This window comes from Gorilla gorilla, chromosome X (genome assembly GCF_029281585.2).
Source record: "Gorilla gorilla gorilla isolate KB3781 chromosome X, NHGRI_mGorGor1-v2.1_pri, whole genome shotgun sequence".
NCBI lineage: Eukaryota > Metazoa > Chordata > Mammalia > Primates > Hominidae > Gorilla > Gorilla gorilla.
In genome coordinates this window covers 59,579,375-59,593,883 of record NC_073247.2, presented here as the reverse complement: position 1 = coordinate 59,593,883, position 14,509 = coordinate 59,579,375, and the positions used below count along the sequence as shown (strand labels likewise).

Below are 14,509 nucleotides of genomic sequence, written 5' to 3'. Positions count from 1 at the left end.
GTTGTGTCAGGGCCAGAACTGTATCCCTTGGAATCCCTGAACAATTCTGTGGTCCTGAGTTCTGACCATGGCCCACTCCCTCTCCACAGGCTGAGGAAGGGCTGCCACACCCTCATCCACCATCATGTCTTCACCAATCTTATCCTGGTGTTCATCATCCTCAGCAGTGTGTCCCTGGCCGCTGAGGACCCCATCCGAGCCCACTCCTTCCGCAACCATGTGAGCCTTTGGCTGGGAGCTAGGAGCTGAGGGGACACTCCCAGGGGTGTCCTAGTGGGCACAAGCTGGGTCAGGGTGGAGATAAGGAGAAGAGCCCTAGGTGAGCCGAGAGAGGGGCTCATTAATGCAGCTGATGCAGTGCCAGCCTTTACGGCATGTGCAACACACGGGGAAGCACCAGGGAGATCAATATTTGACTGAGGAGGAAGCTGTGCTCAGAGAGGTTAAGCAGGCCAAAGGCGCCCATGTAGCTGGGTAGAGGCAGAAGAGTCCAAATTTGAACCCTAATCTTTCTGATGGCCAAGCCTTTTGAGAAGTCACCTAGGATCCCCCTCAGCCGTGACTCAGTGGCTCCCCGCTCTTTCTCACACCCCAGATTCTGGGTTACTTCGATTATGCCTTCACCTCCATTTTCACTGTGGAGATTCTACTAAAGGTGACTAATGGGACCCCAGTCCTACCCTCAGTTGCCCCAGCACTCTCCCCACTGGTCCTTGCAGCCCACCTCTCCTGTCCCCATCCCCACCTCCCTCAACCCCCACCATCCCCAGGTCTGAGTCTAGCCTCGTGTCCTGTCCCCAGATGACAGTGTTTGGGGCCTTCCTGCACCGCGGCTCCTTCTGCCGTAGCTGGTTTAATATGTTGGATCTGCTGGTGGTCAGTGTGTCCCTCATCTCCTTTGGCATCCAGTAAGTGACAGATCCCCAGCCCACCCCATTCCTCTCACAGCCAGGGCCCAGCCAGGGCCAATGCCTGAGGATTGCCCCTTCCCCAGCTCCAGCGCCATCTCGGTGGTGAAGATTCTGCGAGTACTCCGAGTACTGCGGCCCCTCCGAGCCATCAACAGGGCCAAGGGACTCAAGGTAACCCCACCCCACCCAAACCCAGAGGACCCAGGCCCTGCCCTGCCCCTGGGGCCAGGATCACTGATCAAACTGACCATTTGCACGGATGCATGACCATACGGCCTGGACCTGACACATAAATACACATCTCTGACCACTAGCCATGTGGCCTGACCCATGTTCCTTCCAAGTGACCATATGTTTCTACCAGTGGCCACATTTCTCAGACCCAGCTCCCTGACAGGTGGCCACAGATCCCCACCTGGCAAACACTTATTCCTGGTGGATGCCCACACGTCTCTAGCCCATAACACTGCCTCCTTGAACACATGTGGCTAACCATACATCCCTGACCCATCACCACATGTCCCCAGCCCAAGTCCCTGAGCTGCATCTATGACCAGAGTCCCTGCCCCATGACCACTGTGGCCTGTAGTGTTCAGTAGCCATATGCTTGGGTGCCCGCAGCATGTGGTGCAGTGTGTATTTGTGGCCATCCGGACCATCGGGAACATCATGATTGTCACCACACTTCTGCAATTTATGTTCGCCTGCATCGGGGTGCAGCTCTTCAAGGTGGGGCAAACACTGGAGAGAATGCCAGGCAGGGGTCTGGGCGGGAGCGTGATGAAGGGTGAACCTACTTGACAGACATCCTCTCTACAGGGGAAATTCTACACCTGCACGGATGAGGCCAAACACACCCCTCAAGAATGCAAGTGAGTGCCCAAGACCCTGCCCTCCACGGAGCTCAGGACCCCTCCCAAAGACTTTAGAGCCTCTAGATCTCACCAAGGCCCAAAGATATAGTCCCAGAATTGTCCCAAGAACTGCAGAGGCCCTCAGATCTCACCAAGTCTTCGGAGGTCCCCCGATACCTCCCCCAAATCCCTCTCTGCATTCCCCAAGTGACCTACATTCCACTCCAGACCCATTAGCAATCACCATTCCCACCCTGAGCCCCCAGCTTCCATCTTGAGACTCCTGTAGAGGGTAGTAGTTAAAAGCCTGGGCTGTGAAGTCAGACATTACTGGTTCAAATCCACTTCATGAGACTTAGGTACATTTCTTAAACTTACTCAGTTCCATTTCACTCAACTGAAAAACGGGGCTAAACAATGCCTATCTCACAAGGCTGTTGTGAAGAGTAAATGAGCTACTACATGGAAAATGTACTTTGTACAATGTAAAGTTGCTACACAGAAAACCTAGCTTGGGCCAGGCGCTGTGGCTCACGCCTGTAATCCCAGCACTTTGGGAGGCCAAGGCAGGCAGATCACCTGAGGTTGGGAGTTCGACACCAGCCTAGTCAGCATGATGAAACCCGGTCTCCACTAAAAATACAAAAATTAGCTGGGCTTGGTGTTGTGCGCCTGTAATCCCAGCTACTCGGGAAGATGAGGAGGGAGAATCGCTTGAACCCGGGAGGCGGAGGTTGCAGTGAGCCAAGATCATGCCACTGCACTCCAGCCTGGGCAGAGTCTTTTTCGAGACTCCGTCTCAAAAAAAAAGAGAGAATAGAAAAGAAGAAAAGAAAAGAGAAGAAAAAGAAAATCTAGCTCAGTGCCTGGCATATAGTTACTGCTAATAAACGTTGGCTATTATTCGTTTTACTTTTTCCTGGTGGGCGATGATGAGGATGATAATGGTGATGATGAAATGATGCCAACTATGTGCCAGACACTAGTCTCATTTATTGACTTGTGACATTTATTAATCCTTGTGACAAGCCAGGAAATCAATTCTGTTATTATCCTTATTTCTTAGAATGGGGAAACAAAAGCACAGAAAGGGTAAATGCTCAAGGTCATCCAGCCAGGACATGGAGGGACAGGATTTGAACCTAGACCATATTGCTCCGCCACTATGTCCTGCTGCCTCCATGCTGGAGACCCCAGACCCTTTCCCCAGTTCCTCACCCCTCCTCACCCATCTAACCTGTTTGCACATCCACAGGGGCTCCTTCCTGGTATACCCAGATGGAGACGTGTCACGGCCCCTGGTCCGGGAGCGGCTCTGGGTCAACAGTGATTTCAACTTTGACAATGTCCTTTCAGCCATGATGGCCCTGTTCACTGTCTCCACCTTTGAAGGCTGGCCTGCGTGAGGGACAGGGCCCTGGGTTTATCAGGGGATGAGGCAGGGGTCTCTGCAGGATTGGGTTGGGATCTCCTGGGAATGGGTGGGAGTGTACCTTGGGGATGTGACGAAGGTCTCTCGAGACTGGATAGGGGTTTCTGGAGAGTGGTGGGTGTATCAGAGGACTGTAGAGGTGGAGTTCCCAGAAGCTGGGTGGAGGTTCTTTGGGGACTTGAGTGAGGGGTCTCCAGGAATTGGAGAGCGGTTTCTAAGGGACTAGGTAGCTAGATAGAAGCCTAGAAAGGATTGGAGATGGTTTGGGGGGACAGAGTGGAGGTCTGAGGGGAGTGGGATTGGTCTCTGAAGAGATGAAGCAGGGATTCAGGGATTTCTAGAAAGCTGTGCAGGTCTTTGGGATACTCATTGTGGGGCTCTGTGGGGAGATGGAGTGGGGATTCAAGTTGATGGGACAGGGATAAATTTACAGATCGTTGGGGGTTTGTGTGGAAGTTCTGGGGAGGCGCATGGGGGTCTCCAGGTGGTTGGAGAAGGGGATTTGAAGGTCTGTGGAAACTTAGGGGATTTCTGGGTCTTTGAGGTTCTGAATGGAGATTCTCTGGAGGACTCTATGGGGGTTTCTGAGGGCATGGGACAGAGGATTTGGACTCTTTGAGGGCCTGGCAGGGGTCTCTTAGAGTATGTATGGAGGTCCCAGGTGGTTAGGTCAGGAGATTTAGGGGTCTTTGGGGTGCCAGGCAGGAAACTCTGGGGTGTCTGTGATAAGTAGACTGGGGGCAGGTCTGAGGGGGCTGGGATATCCCCTCACCTGCCCCCACCTCTACCCCCCTCTGGCTCCCACAGACTGCTATACAAGGCCATCGATGCATATGCAGAGGACCACGGCCCCATCTATAATTACCGTGTGGAGATCTCAGTGTTCTTCATTGTCTACATCATCATCATTGCGTTCTTCATGATGAACATCTTCGTGGGCTTCGTCATCATCACTTTCCGTGCCCAGGGCGAGCAGGAGTACCAAAACTGTGAGCTGGACAAGAACCAGGTGACCTCTGACCCCTGACCCCCTATGGATAGTCACCAACCCTTCCCTCCTTGCCTCAGGACCCCACTGCTCACTCATGCCCTGCCCTGGTATGCAGCGTCAATGTGTGGAATATGCCCTCAAGGCCCAGCCACTCCGTCGTTACATCCCCAAGAACCCGCATCAGTATCGCGTGTGGGCCACTGTGAACTCTGCTGCCTTTGAGTACCTGATGTTCCTGCTCATCCTGCTCAACACAGTTGCCCTAGCCATGCAGGTCTGAGATCCCTTCCTGACCCCCGCCAGACTCCTGACCCTATTATCTCCACATAATCCCTTGGGAACCATTAAGAACACTTAAGGCTGCAAATAAGAAACCCCCTGCCAACTAACAGCAACTTAAGCTATAAAGACATTTGCCACATTTCTTTAAGTCTATGGCCAGTACTTGTAAGTTGCATTCTGATTTCGGAGATGTAAGAATGTGAAAAAAAAAAAAAAAAAAAGTAGCCAGTGGCCATTGTAAGTTGCCATTTGTTATAAAATGCACCCCAATTTCAGAGATTCTAAAATGTAAAAAGATGTGCCTCCTGGAGTCAATGAACTGTGGTAATTACCTCATGTATTGAGAAGTGCAGAGGTAGGCTGTTTGTTCATTGTTCATCCGGGACCCATGCTCTATCTTTCTGCTTCACCATTCTTAGCAAGTTGGCATTCATTTTCATGATTGTTGTTTCATGATCACAGCTCCAGGCATCAAAACCACACTCAAGGCAGGGAGAGCTGCACCTGGGGCCTCTCCTTATTTGATCCTTTCATCGGAAAGCAAAATTTTTTTTACAGAAGCTGCTAACCAAAAGCAGATTTATGTTTATGTCTCACTAGTCAACCTGGCCTTGCCTAACTACAAGAAAAGCTAGTAATCAAGAACTAAACTTTCCAGTATCCATAATGGGAGGCAGACAGTGCAAGAGGTTTGACCAATACACAGTGCGATCAAGTCCCCAGACTCGCCTCAGCCCAGGCCAGGGAATATTTGGTTGGGTGTGGCGGAATCTCTGCCTCAGGCTCCATCTCAACCTGATTTTCTCCTGCAGCACTATGAGCAGACTGCTCCCTTCAACTATGCCATGGACATCCTCAACATGGTCTTCACTGGCCTCTTCACTATTGAGATGGTGCTCAAAATCATCGCCTTCAAGCCCAAGGTGGCCCCCCTTCTCTAGCCCCACCCACCAGTGGATGAATTCCTTGGGAGTGGAGCTCATTGCAGAGCTCTGGGGTTGGGGATGCGGGCAGCAGCCAGGGAGTGTGAGTCTAGGGAGTGAGAGGGACTCAGGTGCAGGCCCATCATGTGATCCAAGCGAAGCCCTGCCCCCCTCCGGCGCCCCCTACTACTACTGGCCCCCTACCCTGGCTTGCGAGCTTTGAGAAGACAGGGCACTGCTTTTCTCCTGCTTGCAGCATTACTTCACTGACGCCTGGAACACGTTTGACGCTCTTATTGTGGTGGGCAGCATAGTGGATATTGCCGTCACTGAAGTCAATGTGAGAACTGGCCTTTCCACTAATCCACTCTCGCCCTATACACCTTCCCTCACCTCTATCCCGGGGTTCCCTTTCACGTGGGTGGGTGGCTCCCACGCACATGCTCCCTACTCCTGGAGACTCAGTCCTCATTCTAGCTCTATCTCTTCTGAGTCCCTGTTGGGTTCAGCAAAAGTCCCCCTCTACTGGCTTTCTCATTCCATTTTGTAACCTATCTACTGGCTCCACCATCTCCTGAAATGCCTCTCCTGTTATTTCTGTTATCTCTTTCATTGCCTCTACATCCCCCATCCATTGGCTCCGTCATGTTCACTGGCTCCTGCTTTGGCTCCATCTTTTCTGATGACTTCATTGGCTTCATTTCTCCACCAACTTCATCATCTCTGACACTGGCTCTTTCATGGCTCTGTCATCACCATTGACTATATCATTGGCTCCATCACCTCCATTGGGTACTACATGGTTCTGTCACTTCAACTGACAACGCTGCTGGTTCCCTATCTCCATCACTGGCTTCTCCATTGGCTTCTCCATCGGTTCTCTCATCTCCATCATCTCTATGACACCACTGGTTCCATCATTTCCTCTATTGGCTCCAATGTCTCTGATCCATCACCTCCTTTACTCTCTCCTCTCCCTTCCATTCCCATTGCCCACTTTTTCCTAATCCTAATCCACTACCATATAAACTTTCCCATTGTCCCCTGTGTAATGACCCCACCATCACCCCCTATATCTGCTCCATCATTTCTCGCCTTGTTCATTTGGGCCTATGATGTCATCATCTCCTGTATCACCTTTTTCTTGGCCATATCTCCCTCCAGAATGGTGGCCACCTTGGCGAGGTAGCCCACCCTAATAACAGGGACTCTCTGCTTCTTTTCCCATGTCCCTCTGTCCCTCCATCCCTCTGGATTACCCTGGGGCCTGAGGGATTTTGGTACTGGGAGGGCCAAAGCATGAGATAGGGAGATAGCTGGAGTAAATGCAAACTGAGCATCCCTACTGCACCCCTCACCCCAGAGCTCTGAGGACAGCTCCCGCATTTCCATTACCTTCTTTCGCCTCTTCCGAGTCATGCGGCTGGTCAAGCTTCTCAGTAAGGGTGAAGGGATCCGCACATTGCTCTGGACATTCATCAAGTCCTTCCAGGTAATCCCCTACCCCATCCCTTTGACCATACCTCGCCCCCATTTCACACTTCTCAGCCTGCCCCTTTACCACCCTCAGAACTACATCTCCCAACATGCCATACCCCTTTCCCAATTATTATTCCAATTTTCTCTCTTTTCTGGGCTCTCAATTTCCAACTCACCTCTGGTCTCACTGACCTTACTCTATCTACTTAACACTATGTTCACATTTGAGAGACACCACAGTCCTTGGCACTTTGGAGATGGACTGCATCTCCCAGTAGGCCCAGGCCAGGGAAAGCAGTGCATTCTGGGGCTTATAGTTCTTTGCCTGAGCCTGTGCATCTATTCTCTGCCCCCCTCCCCCATCCCTATAGGCCTTGCCCTATGTGGCTCTTCTCATCGCAATGATATTCTTCATCTATGCCGTCATTGGCATGCAGGCAAGTGGGGACCCTAGGAAGCATCCCTTAGGCACTCCTCTGCTGGCAGGGGATGGGTTAAGAATAGCCCCAAAGTAGGGGTGGCAGGTAGACAGACAAGCTGGACGGCCCTGGGTCAATCTACACATCTGTGAAATGAGATCAGCAGTGATGCCCTGTTTGTCAGGGTTATGAGGCTCCTTTAGGTATTAGGAGGTGTGAAATGGGCGGGGCATGGGTTCACCCCACTGACACAGCCTTGATGTGTCCACAGATGTTCGGCAAGGTGGCTCTTCAGGATGGCACACAGATAAACCGAAACAACAACTTCCAGACCTTTCCACAGGCTGTGCTGCTTCTGTTCAGGTGACATCTACTCACTCCCCTGCCACCTTATGCCCGTGGGTGCCCACCCACCCTCTCTGAGCCCCAGACTGCTTGAGCTACGGGAATAATATGGCAGCGTGGGGCTCCATACAGCCCAAGATGTTTCCTGGCTATGATGTGAGGAGTCTGTTAGAGTATTCTAGCCTCAGCCATTTTCTTTCTGACTGTAAGACACCTCCCCTTCTCAGGTCTCAGTGCCTCATCTGTAAGATGCAAACATGACTGTCATCAACATGGCCACACTGGCTGTTAAAATATTGAAATGTTATCTGTGCCAGATGTAGCCCCTGGTGAGAAGTAGGTCATCTCCTCATTCCCCAGTCCTCCCCCAACTCCATTTACCATGACTTCATAGCCTCCCCTTCAGGATGCTACCCCTGTGTGACCCCCACCAGGTGTGCCACTGGTGAGGCATGGCAGGAGATAATGCTTGCCAGCCTTCCCGGAAATCGGTGTGATCCTGAGTCTGACTTCGGCCCTGGTGAAGAGTTTACCTGTGGTAGCAATTTTGCCATCGCCTATTTCATCAGCTTCTTCATGCTCTGTGCCTTCCTGGTGAGAACCATTTCCTCACAACCACCACCACCGTCACGGGGGCTGGCCCTGAGGGGCTCAGGGATGTGACGTGGGCAGCCCAGATCTTCATAGTGGGTGAGAGGGCTGGTCTGATGACAAGATCAACCCAGAGACTCATGACCATATAAGCCCACCCCAGCCTCCCACCATCCCTCCATGACAGTGTTCTGCCCTTCACCTAACTGCTCCCCTGCTCACTGGCCCACAGATCATAAATCTCTTTGTGGCTGTGATCATGGACAACTTTGATTATCTCACCAGAGATTGGTCCATCCTGGGCCCCCATCACCTTGATGAATTCAAGAGGATCTGGTCTGAATATGACCCTGGGGCCAAGTATGCCCTCTATACCCTTACCTAGAATCCAGGGGACAATGTATTGCCCTACACAGTCCCCTAGCCCCCAAACCTCCGACTGCTGCATCCCATTACCCAGTCAATAGATGCCCCAAAGTTTCCACTGCCCCGTCCTCTGCCCTCTCTGACTGCCCTCCAGTTCTTCCCTGGCAAGCTCTGGGGTATTGGTAGGAGGAGGTAGTGATGAGCTGGTGGGGCCTTGAGAAAGGGCTAGTGGGGGCATCGCCAATCCAGTTGTACCTCCCCAACTCCTCCAGGGGCCGCATCAAACACTTGGATGTGGTTGCCCTGCTGAGACGTATCCAGCCCCCTCTGGGATTTGGGAAGCTGTGCCCACACCGAGTGGCCTGCAAGGTCTGTGCACCTGCCCACCCCCAGGCCCCTGAGAGAACTCTCTATCACATGGCAAGGGTGGGAAGGGATCTGCCTTGGGTGGGGAGGGGTGTTTGATCACATCCTCAGAGGTTTCTGCCCCTTGACATTCGTTCCTGCATACCCGGCATTTCCCCAGAGTGGGTTTCATGTCTCTGGTGTTCGCAGAGACTTGTGGCAATGAACATGCCCCTCAACTCAGATGGGACGGTGACATTCAACGCCACACTCTTTGCCCTGGTCCGGACATCCCTGAAGATCAAAACAGAAGGTGTAGGGGAGGGGCAGGAGTGGGATCGTTCCTGGGGAGGGTGCAAGGAGCAAACTCATTGAATCATGGGCCCCACTCCTAGCTCTGAACCCCAGAATGGGTGACCGGATTCTCCAGGCCTGTTTCCCCCCACCCCGTCCAATGGGGGCGGTGTGCATCTGCGGTAGCAGCTTGTGAAGTTCCCCCACCCCCCAACAGTGAGGGGGCAGCTGTGGAGGTTCTTCCTATTGGCTCATGCCCCACATCCTCCTCCAACGCAGGGAACCTGGAGCAAGCCAACCAGGAGCTGCGGATTGTCATCAAAAAGATCTGGAAGCGGATGAAACAGAAGCTGCTAGATGAGGTCATCCCCCCACCAGACGGTGAGCTATCCCCGCCCCAGTTCCCCGCGCCAGCCCCTGAATGGCAGATGATCGCTCTCCACCACAAAACCAGCGCTGGGCAGAGGGCGAGGGGAAGTCCATGCTGGTGGGTAGAGAGGTGGCGAGGTGGGCTGGGTCAGAGAGCCCCTGTGTGATCTTGCCTTCTCTCCCTTGCCCCTAGAGGAGGAGGTCACCGTGGGCAAATTCTACGCCACATTTCTGATCCAGGACTATTTCCGCAAATTCCGGCGGAGGAAAGAAAAAGGGCTACTAGGCAACGAGGCAGCCCCTAGCACCTCTTCCGCCCTTCAGGTCTTCGGGGCAGGGCCTAGTGTGGATGGGCACGTGTGGCAGTGCTGTGGCTGAGGCTGACCCCCATTTTGATCTTGTGAAACCCATGTCACAGATAAGGAAACTGAGGCCCCAGGCCTCACGGAGGGCCAGGGTGGCTGAAGGACTCCTTCCCCCACCCTACCCGCCTGCATGGGAAACAGAGAGGGAAAGTTCAGACCCTGAGCTGCCTGCTTACCTATTTCTCCACCCCCACAGGCTGGTCTGCGGAGCCTACAGGACTTGGGTCCTGAGATGCGGCAGGCCCTCACCTGTGACACAGAGGAGGAGGAAGAAGAGGGGCAGGAGGGAGTGGAGGAGGAAGATGAGAAGGACTTGGAAACTAACAAAGTGGGGACAAGTTTTCACTCTCCCAGGAACTTGATTGTAAAATACTTCGTCAGTCCCCTGAGTGATTTTGACACTGCTTCTGGGAAGAAGCTCCCCCAGAGAAGCCCCCTCTGCAATAGAAAAATATTTATTTGAGGCTGGGAGCGGTGGCTCATGCCTATAATCCCAGCACTTTGGGAGTCCAGGGTGGAAGGATCGCTTGAACCCTAGGGTTCAAGACCAGTCCTGGCAAAATAGTGAAACCGCCTCTCTACAAAAAAATTTAAAAATTAGCTAGGAGTGGTGGTGCAAGCCTGTAGTCCCAGCTACTTGGGAGGCTGAGGCGGGAGGATTGCTTGAACCTGGGAGGATGAGGCCACAGTGAGCTGTGATCATGCCACTGCACTCCCGCCTGGTGACAGGACAAGACCCTATCGCAAATATTTATTTATTTATTTATTTATTTACGTATTTATTTATTTGACATTTACCATTGCTGTTGGAGGGCAAGGCCCACATTCATGGACCTGTGGGGGAGACATGCTATATGACCAAATGACTTAGCCACAAAGTGCATGCAACACTCAGTCCTGTGACTCTCCACAGGCCACAGTGGTCTCCCAGCCCTCAACTCGCCAGGGCTCCAGGATTTCTGTGTCTCTGCCTGTCGGGGACAGACTTCCAGATTCACTCTCCTTTGGGCCCAGTGATGATGATAGGGGGACTCCCACCTCCAGTCAGCCCAGTGTGCCCCAGGCTGGATCCAACACCCACAGGTATTATCAAGTGTCTGGAGGTAGATTGTGAGGGAAGGCAAGGACTAGACACTGGATGGAGGCAATTCAGGAGGCAGGAAGTTGAGGGGGGTGGGAGGGAGGGCCTAGAGGCCTTCAAGCAGAAATTTGGGAAGAATGGAGGTGTTTCAAGGGCTCAGGTAAGAATAGAGGGTGATAAGAGATTCATATGAGAAAGGCAATACAAAGGTTTAATGCAAAAAGCACATTATGTGAAACCAAGAGTTTCAGTTCACATTCTGCCTCTGCCATTTGCTAAGTGACCTTGAGCTAATCACTTTTTTTTTTTTTTTGAGACAGAGTCCCGCTCTGTCTCCCAGGCTGGAGTGCAGTGGCACGATTTCGGCTCACTGCAACCTCTGCCTCCCGGGTTCAAGCGATTCTCCTGCCTGAGCCTCCCGAGTAGCTGGGATTACAGGCGTGCGCCATAATGCCAGGCTAATTTTTTTTTTTTCAGTAGAGACGAGGTTTTGCCATGTTGGCCAGGCTGGTTTCGAACTCCTGACCTCAGGTGATCTGCCCACCTCAGCCTCCCAAAGTGCTGGGATTACAAGCTTGAACCACCGTGCCCTGCCTAGTCACTTCGTTTCTATGAGCCTCAGTTTCCTCACCTGTTTAAGGGGGATGACAAAGCACTTACTTCACAGGGATAAAGAAAGGATGAAATGAGGTAATGCATGTCAAACACTTAGATTTTAGACAATACAGAAGCAGATGAAAGAAAAATTTTTTAAAAATTTTCAGAGTGTCTAGCTTGCCTAGGCACGGTGGCTCACACTTGTAATCCCAGCACTTTGGGAGGCCAAGGTGGGAGGATCACTGGAGGCCAAGGTGGGAGGATCGCTTGAGCCCAGGAGTACAAGACCAGCCTGCACAACATAATGAGACCCTGTCCATACAAAAAATAAAAAAATAGCCGAGCATGGTGGCGCATGCCTGTAGTCCCAGCTACTTGGGAGGCTGAGGTGGGAGGATAAATTGAGCCTGGCAGGTTGAGGCTGCAGTGAGCTGAGATCATGCCGCTGCACTCCAGCCTAAGTGACAGAGTAAGACCTCGTCTCAGAAAATAAAAAATAGAAATAAAAAAATAAAGTGCCTAGCTTTTACAGGCTCCCCCCACTCCTAATACATGCCCAGTTTTGTGTTCAAGGTGTCTCTCTACAGGTCAACTTTGATTTTTTTGAAACTTTCAGTCCTAATTAGATGAACATCTATTAAACAAAAGCCCATGGTCACTTTAAAATGGTTAATGGTTAATTTTATGTGACTTGTCCTCAACAAAAAAATCCAAAAGCCCAGTGTTTCTGTAAGGGTTGGGGCATGGGATGAGAGGAACCAGGGGTCCAGGGCCACATATTGAGGGATCTGGTCTGCCTAACGTGCCTCCCTTTCCCCAGGAGAGGCTCTGGGGCTCTCATTTTCACCATCCCAGAAGAAGGAAATTCTCAGCCCAAGGGAACCAAAGGGCAAAACAAGCAAGATGAGGATAAGGAAGTCCCTGATCGGTACACTGGCCATGCCACATGGGATGAACCCATGAGCTGGGGTGGAGGAGGGGTGGGAACTGGGTCGGGGAGGACTGTTGGTGCCCCATCTCCCAGGCCCAGGTCCAGGCCCAGACCCAAGTTCACCCCTGGCCCTCCCACCCACACAGGCTTTCCTACCTAGATGAGCAGGCAGGGACTCCCCCGTGCTCAGTCCTTTTGCCACCTCACAGAGCTCAGAGATACATGGATGGGCACCTGGTACCACGCCGCCGTCTGCTGCCCCCCACACCTGCAGGTGAGAGCAGGGATGGATCCAAGGGGCCCCCACAGGCCTGCAGGACAGAGATCTGGGGAAGCACTGACATTGCTATTTGCCCCTGGTGCCCCACCCACCCCCAGGTCGGAAGCCCTCCTTCACCATCCAGTGTCTGCAGCGCCAGGGCAGTTGTGAGGATTTACCCATCCCAGGCACCTATCATCGTGGGCGAAATTCAGGGCCCAATAGGGCTCAGGTGAGGCTGTGGAGGTGGTGCTGGGGTCTGGGGTCTGGAGAGATGGGGGCAGCCTAGGCTGAATTTCTCAAACACAGCACATATCAGGCCCTTTTTTTTTTTTTTTTTTTTTTTGAGACAGAGTTTTGCTCTGCTGCCCAGGCTGGAGTACAGTGTTGAGATCTTGGCTCACTGTAACCCCTGCCTCCCGGGTCCAAGCAATTCTCCTGCCTCAGCCTCCCAAGTAGCTGGGATTACAGGTGCTCACCACCATGCCTGGCTAATTTTTGTATTTTTAGTAGAGATGGGGTTTCACCATGTTGGCCAGGCTGGTCTCAAACCCCTGACCTCAGGTGATCTGCCTGTCTCAGCCTCCCAAAGTGCTGGGATTACAGGCATAAGCCACCGCGCCTGGCCTCAGAGCCTTCTGAAGAACAGGACACATATAAATGAATGCACACAATGCTCACTGTACTTGTGAGGAAACTGAGGTCCCGAGAGGTTTACCCCAGATCATGCAGCTAGTAAGTGGCAGAGCTGACATTTAAACCCAGGCCTCCTGCACTCTTACATAAATAAACTCAAGCCTGACTTATACCCATTCAATTTCACTCCAGTTGTATACTGAGGGAAAGAAGTAGGCACAGCGGTGAGTCCTAGACCCTCATACCCTACTCATCCATCCCTGCCCCTCTGATGTTTATTCTGGCTCAGGGTTCCTGGGCAACACCACCTCAGCGGGGTCGGCTCCTGTATGCCCCGCTGTTGTTGGTGGAAGAGGGCGCAGCGGGGGAGGGGTACCTCGGCAGATCCAGTGGCCCACTGCGCACCTTCACCTGTCTGCACCTGCCTGGAACCCACTCGGACCCCAGCCATGGGAAGAGGGGCAGTGCCGACAGCTTGGTGGAGGCTGTGAGTCCAGAGGGCATATAGACAAGATGGATGGGGGAGAAGGGGAGGAGGTGGGTACTGGAGGAGGAGGGAAAGGAGTCCCCAGGTCCTGTGTTGTGCATGTAGATATCCCTTTGCCCTACGACCTCTGCTCACCCCTGTCCCCCACTGACTTCCCTACATGCCCTCATGGGCACGTCATTTATCCACACTGAACCTTCTGTGCACACTGTGCCATCGGTCAACACTGATCCCACCTGTGCCCCCAGGTGCTTATCTCAGAGGGTCTGGGCCTCTTTGCTCGAGACCCACGTTTCGTGGCCCTGGCCAAGCAGGAGATTGCAGATGCGTGTCGCCTGACGCTGGATGAGATGGACAATGCTGCCAGTGACCTGCTGGCACAGGGAACCAGCTCTCTCTATAGCGACGAGGAGTCCATCCTCTCCCGCTTCGATGAGGAGGACTTGGGAGACGAGATGGCCTGCGTCCATAACCTCTGAATTCCCACCCCTCCCCAACTGCTCAATAAACCTCCTGCCCTCCCCTCCCCAGCAGGAGGCAGGCATGGACCAC

The 14,509-nt window shown here is 52.7% G+C and overlaps 1 protein-coding gene across 1 annotated transcript in view; it reads left to right on the top strand.

Moving 5' to 3' along the window:
* Positions 1–14,509, top strand: part of CACNA1F (calcium voltage-gated channel subunit alpha1 F) — a 28,671-nt gene extending 14,162 nt beyond the window's left edge. Inside the window, exons 21-47 of the mRNA XM_055375765.2 lie at positions 90–219; positions 596–655; positions 802–908; positions 995–1,082; positions 1,533–1,640; positions 1,731–1,783; positions 3,021–3,167; positions 4,005–4,206; positions 4,304–4,462; positions 5,283–5,393; positions 5,650–5,733; positions 6,757–6,885; positions 7,244–7,309; positions 7,563–7,654; positions 8,071–8,230; positions 8,460–8,587; positions 8,866–8,962; positions 9,149–9,251; positions 9,512–9,613; positions 9,795–9,925; positions 10,163–10,294; positions 10,880–11,049; positions 12,465–12,572; positions 12,722–12,849; positions 12,954–13,066; positions 13,760–13,957; positions 14,206–14,509. Of these exons, the coding sequence (XP_055231740.1) occupies positions 90–219; positions 596–655; positions 802–908; positions 995–1,082; positions 1,533–1,640; positions 1,731–1,783; positions 3,021–3,167; positions 4,005–4,206; positions 4,304–4,462; positions 5,283–5,393; positions 5,650–5,733; positions 6,757–6,885; positions 7,244–7,309; positions 7,563–7,654; positions 8,071–8,230; positions 8,460–8,587; positions 8,866–8,962; positions 9,149–9,251; positions 9,512–9,613; positions 9,795–9,925; positions 10,163–10,294; positions 10,880–11,049; positions 12,465–12,572; positions 12,722–12,849; positions 12,954–13,066; positions 13,760–13,957; positions 14,206–14,436 (3,337 nt within the window). The 3' untranslated portion in view covers positions 14,437–14,509. The remainder of the gene's footprint in view (positions 1–89; positions 220–595; positions 656–801; positions 909–994; positions 1,083–1,532; positions 1,641–1,730; positions 1,784–3,020; positions 3,168–4,004; positions 4,207–4,303; positions 4,463–5,282; positions 5,394–5,649; positions 5,734–6,756; positions 6,886–7,243; positions 7,310–7,562; positions 7,655–8,070; positions 8,231–8,459; positions 8,588–8,865; positions 8,963–9,148; positions 9,252–9,511; positions 9,614–9,794; positions 9,926–10,162; positions 10,295–10,879; positions 11,050–12,464; positions 12,573–12,721; positions 12,850–12,953; positions 13,067–13,759; positions 13,958–14,205) is intronic.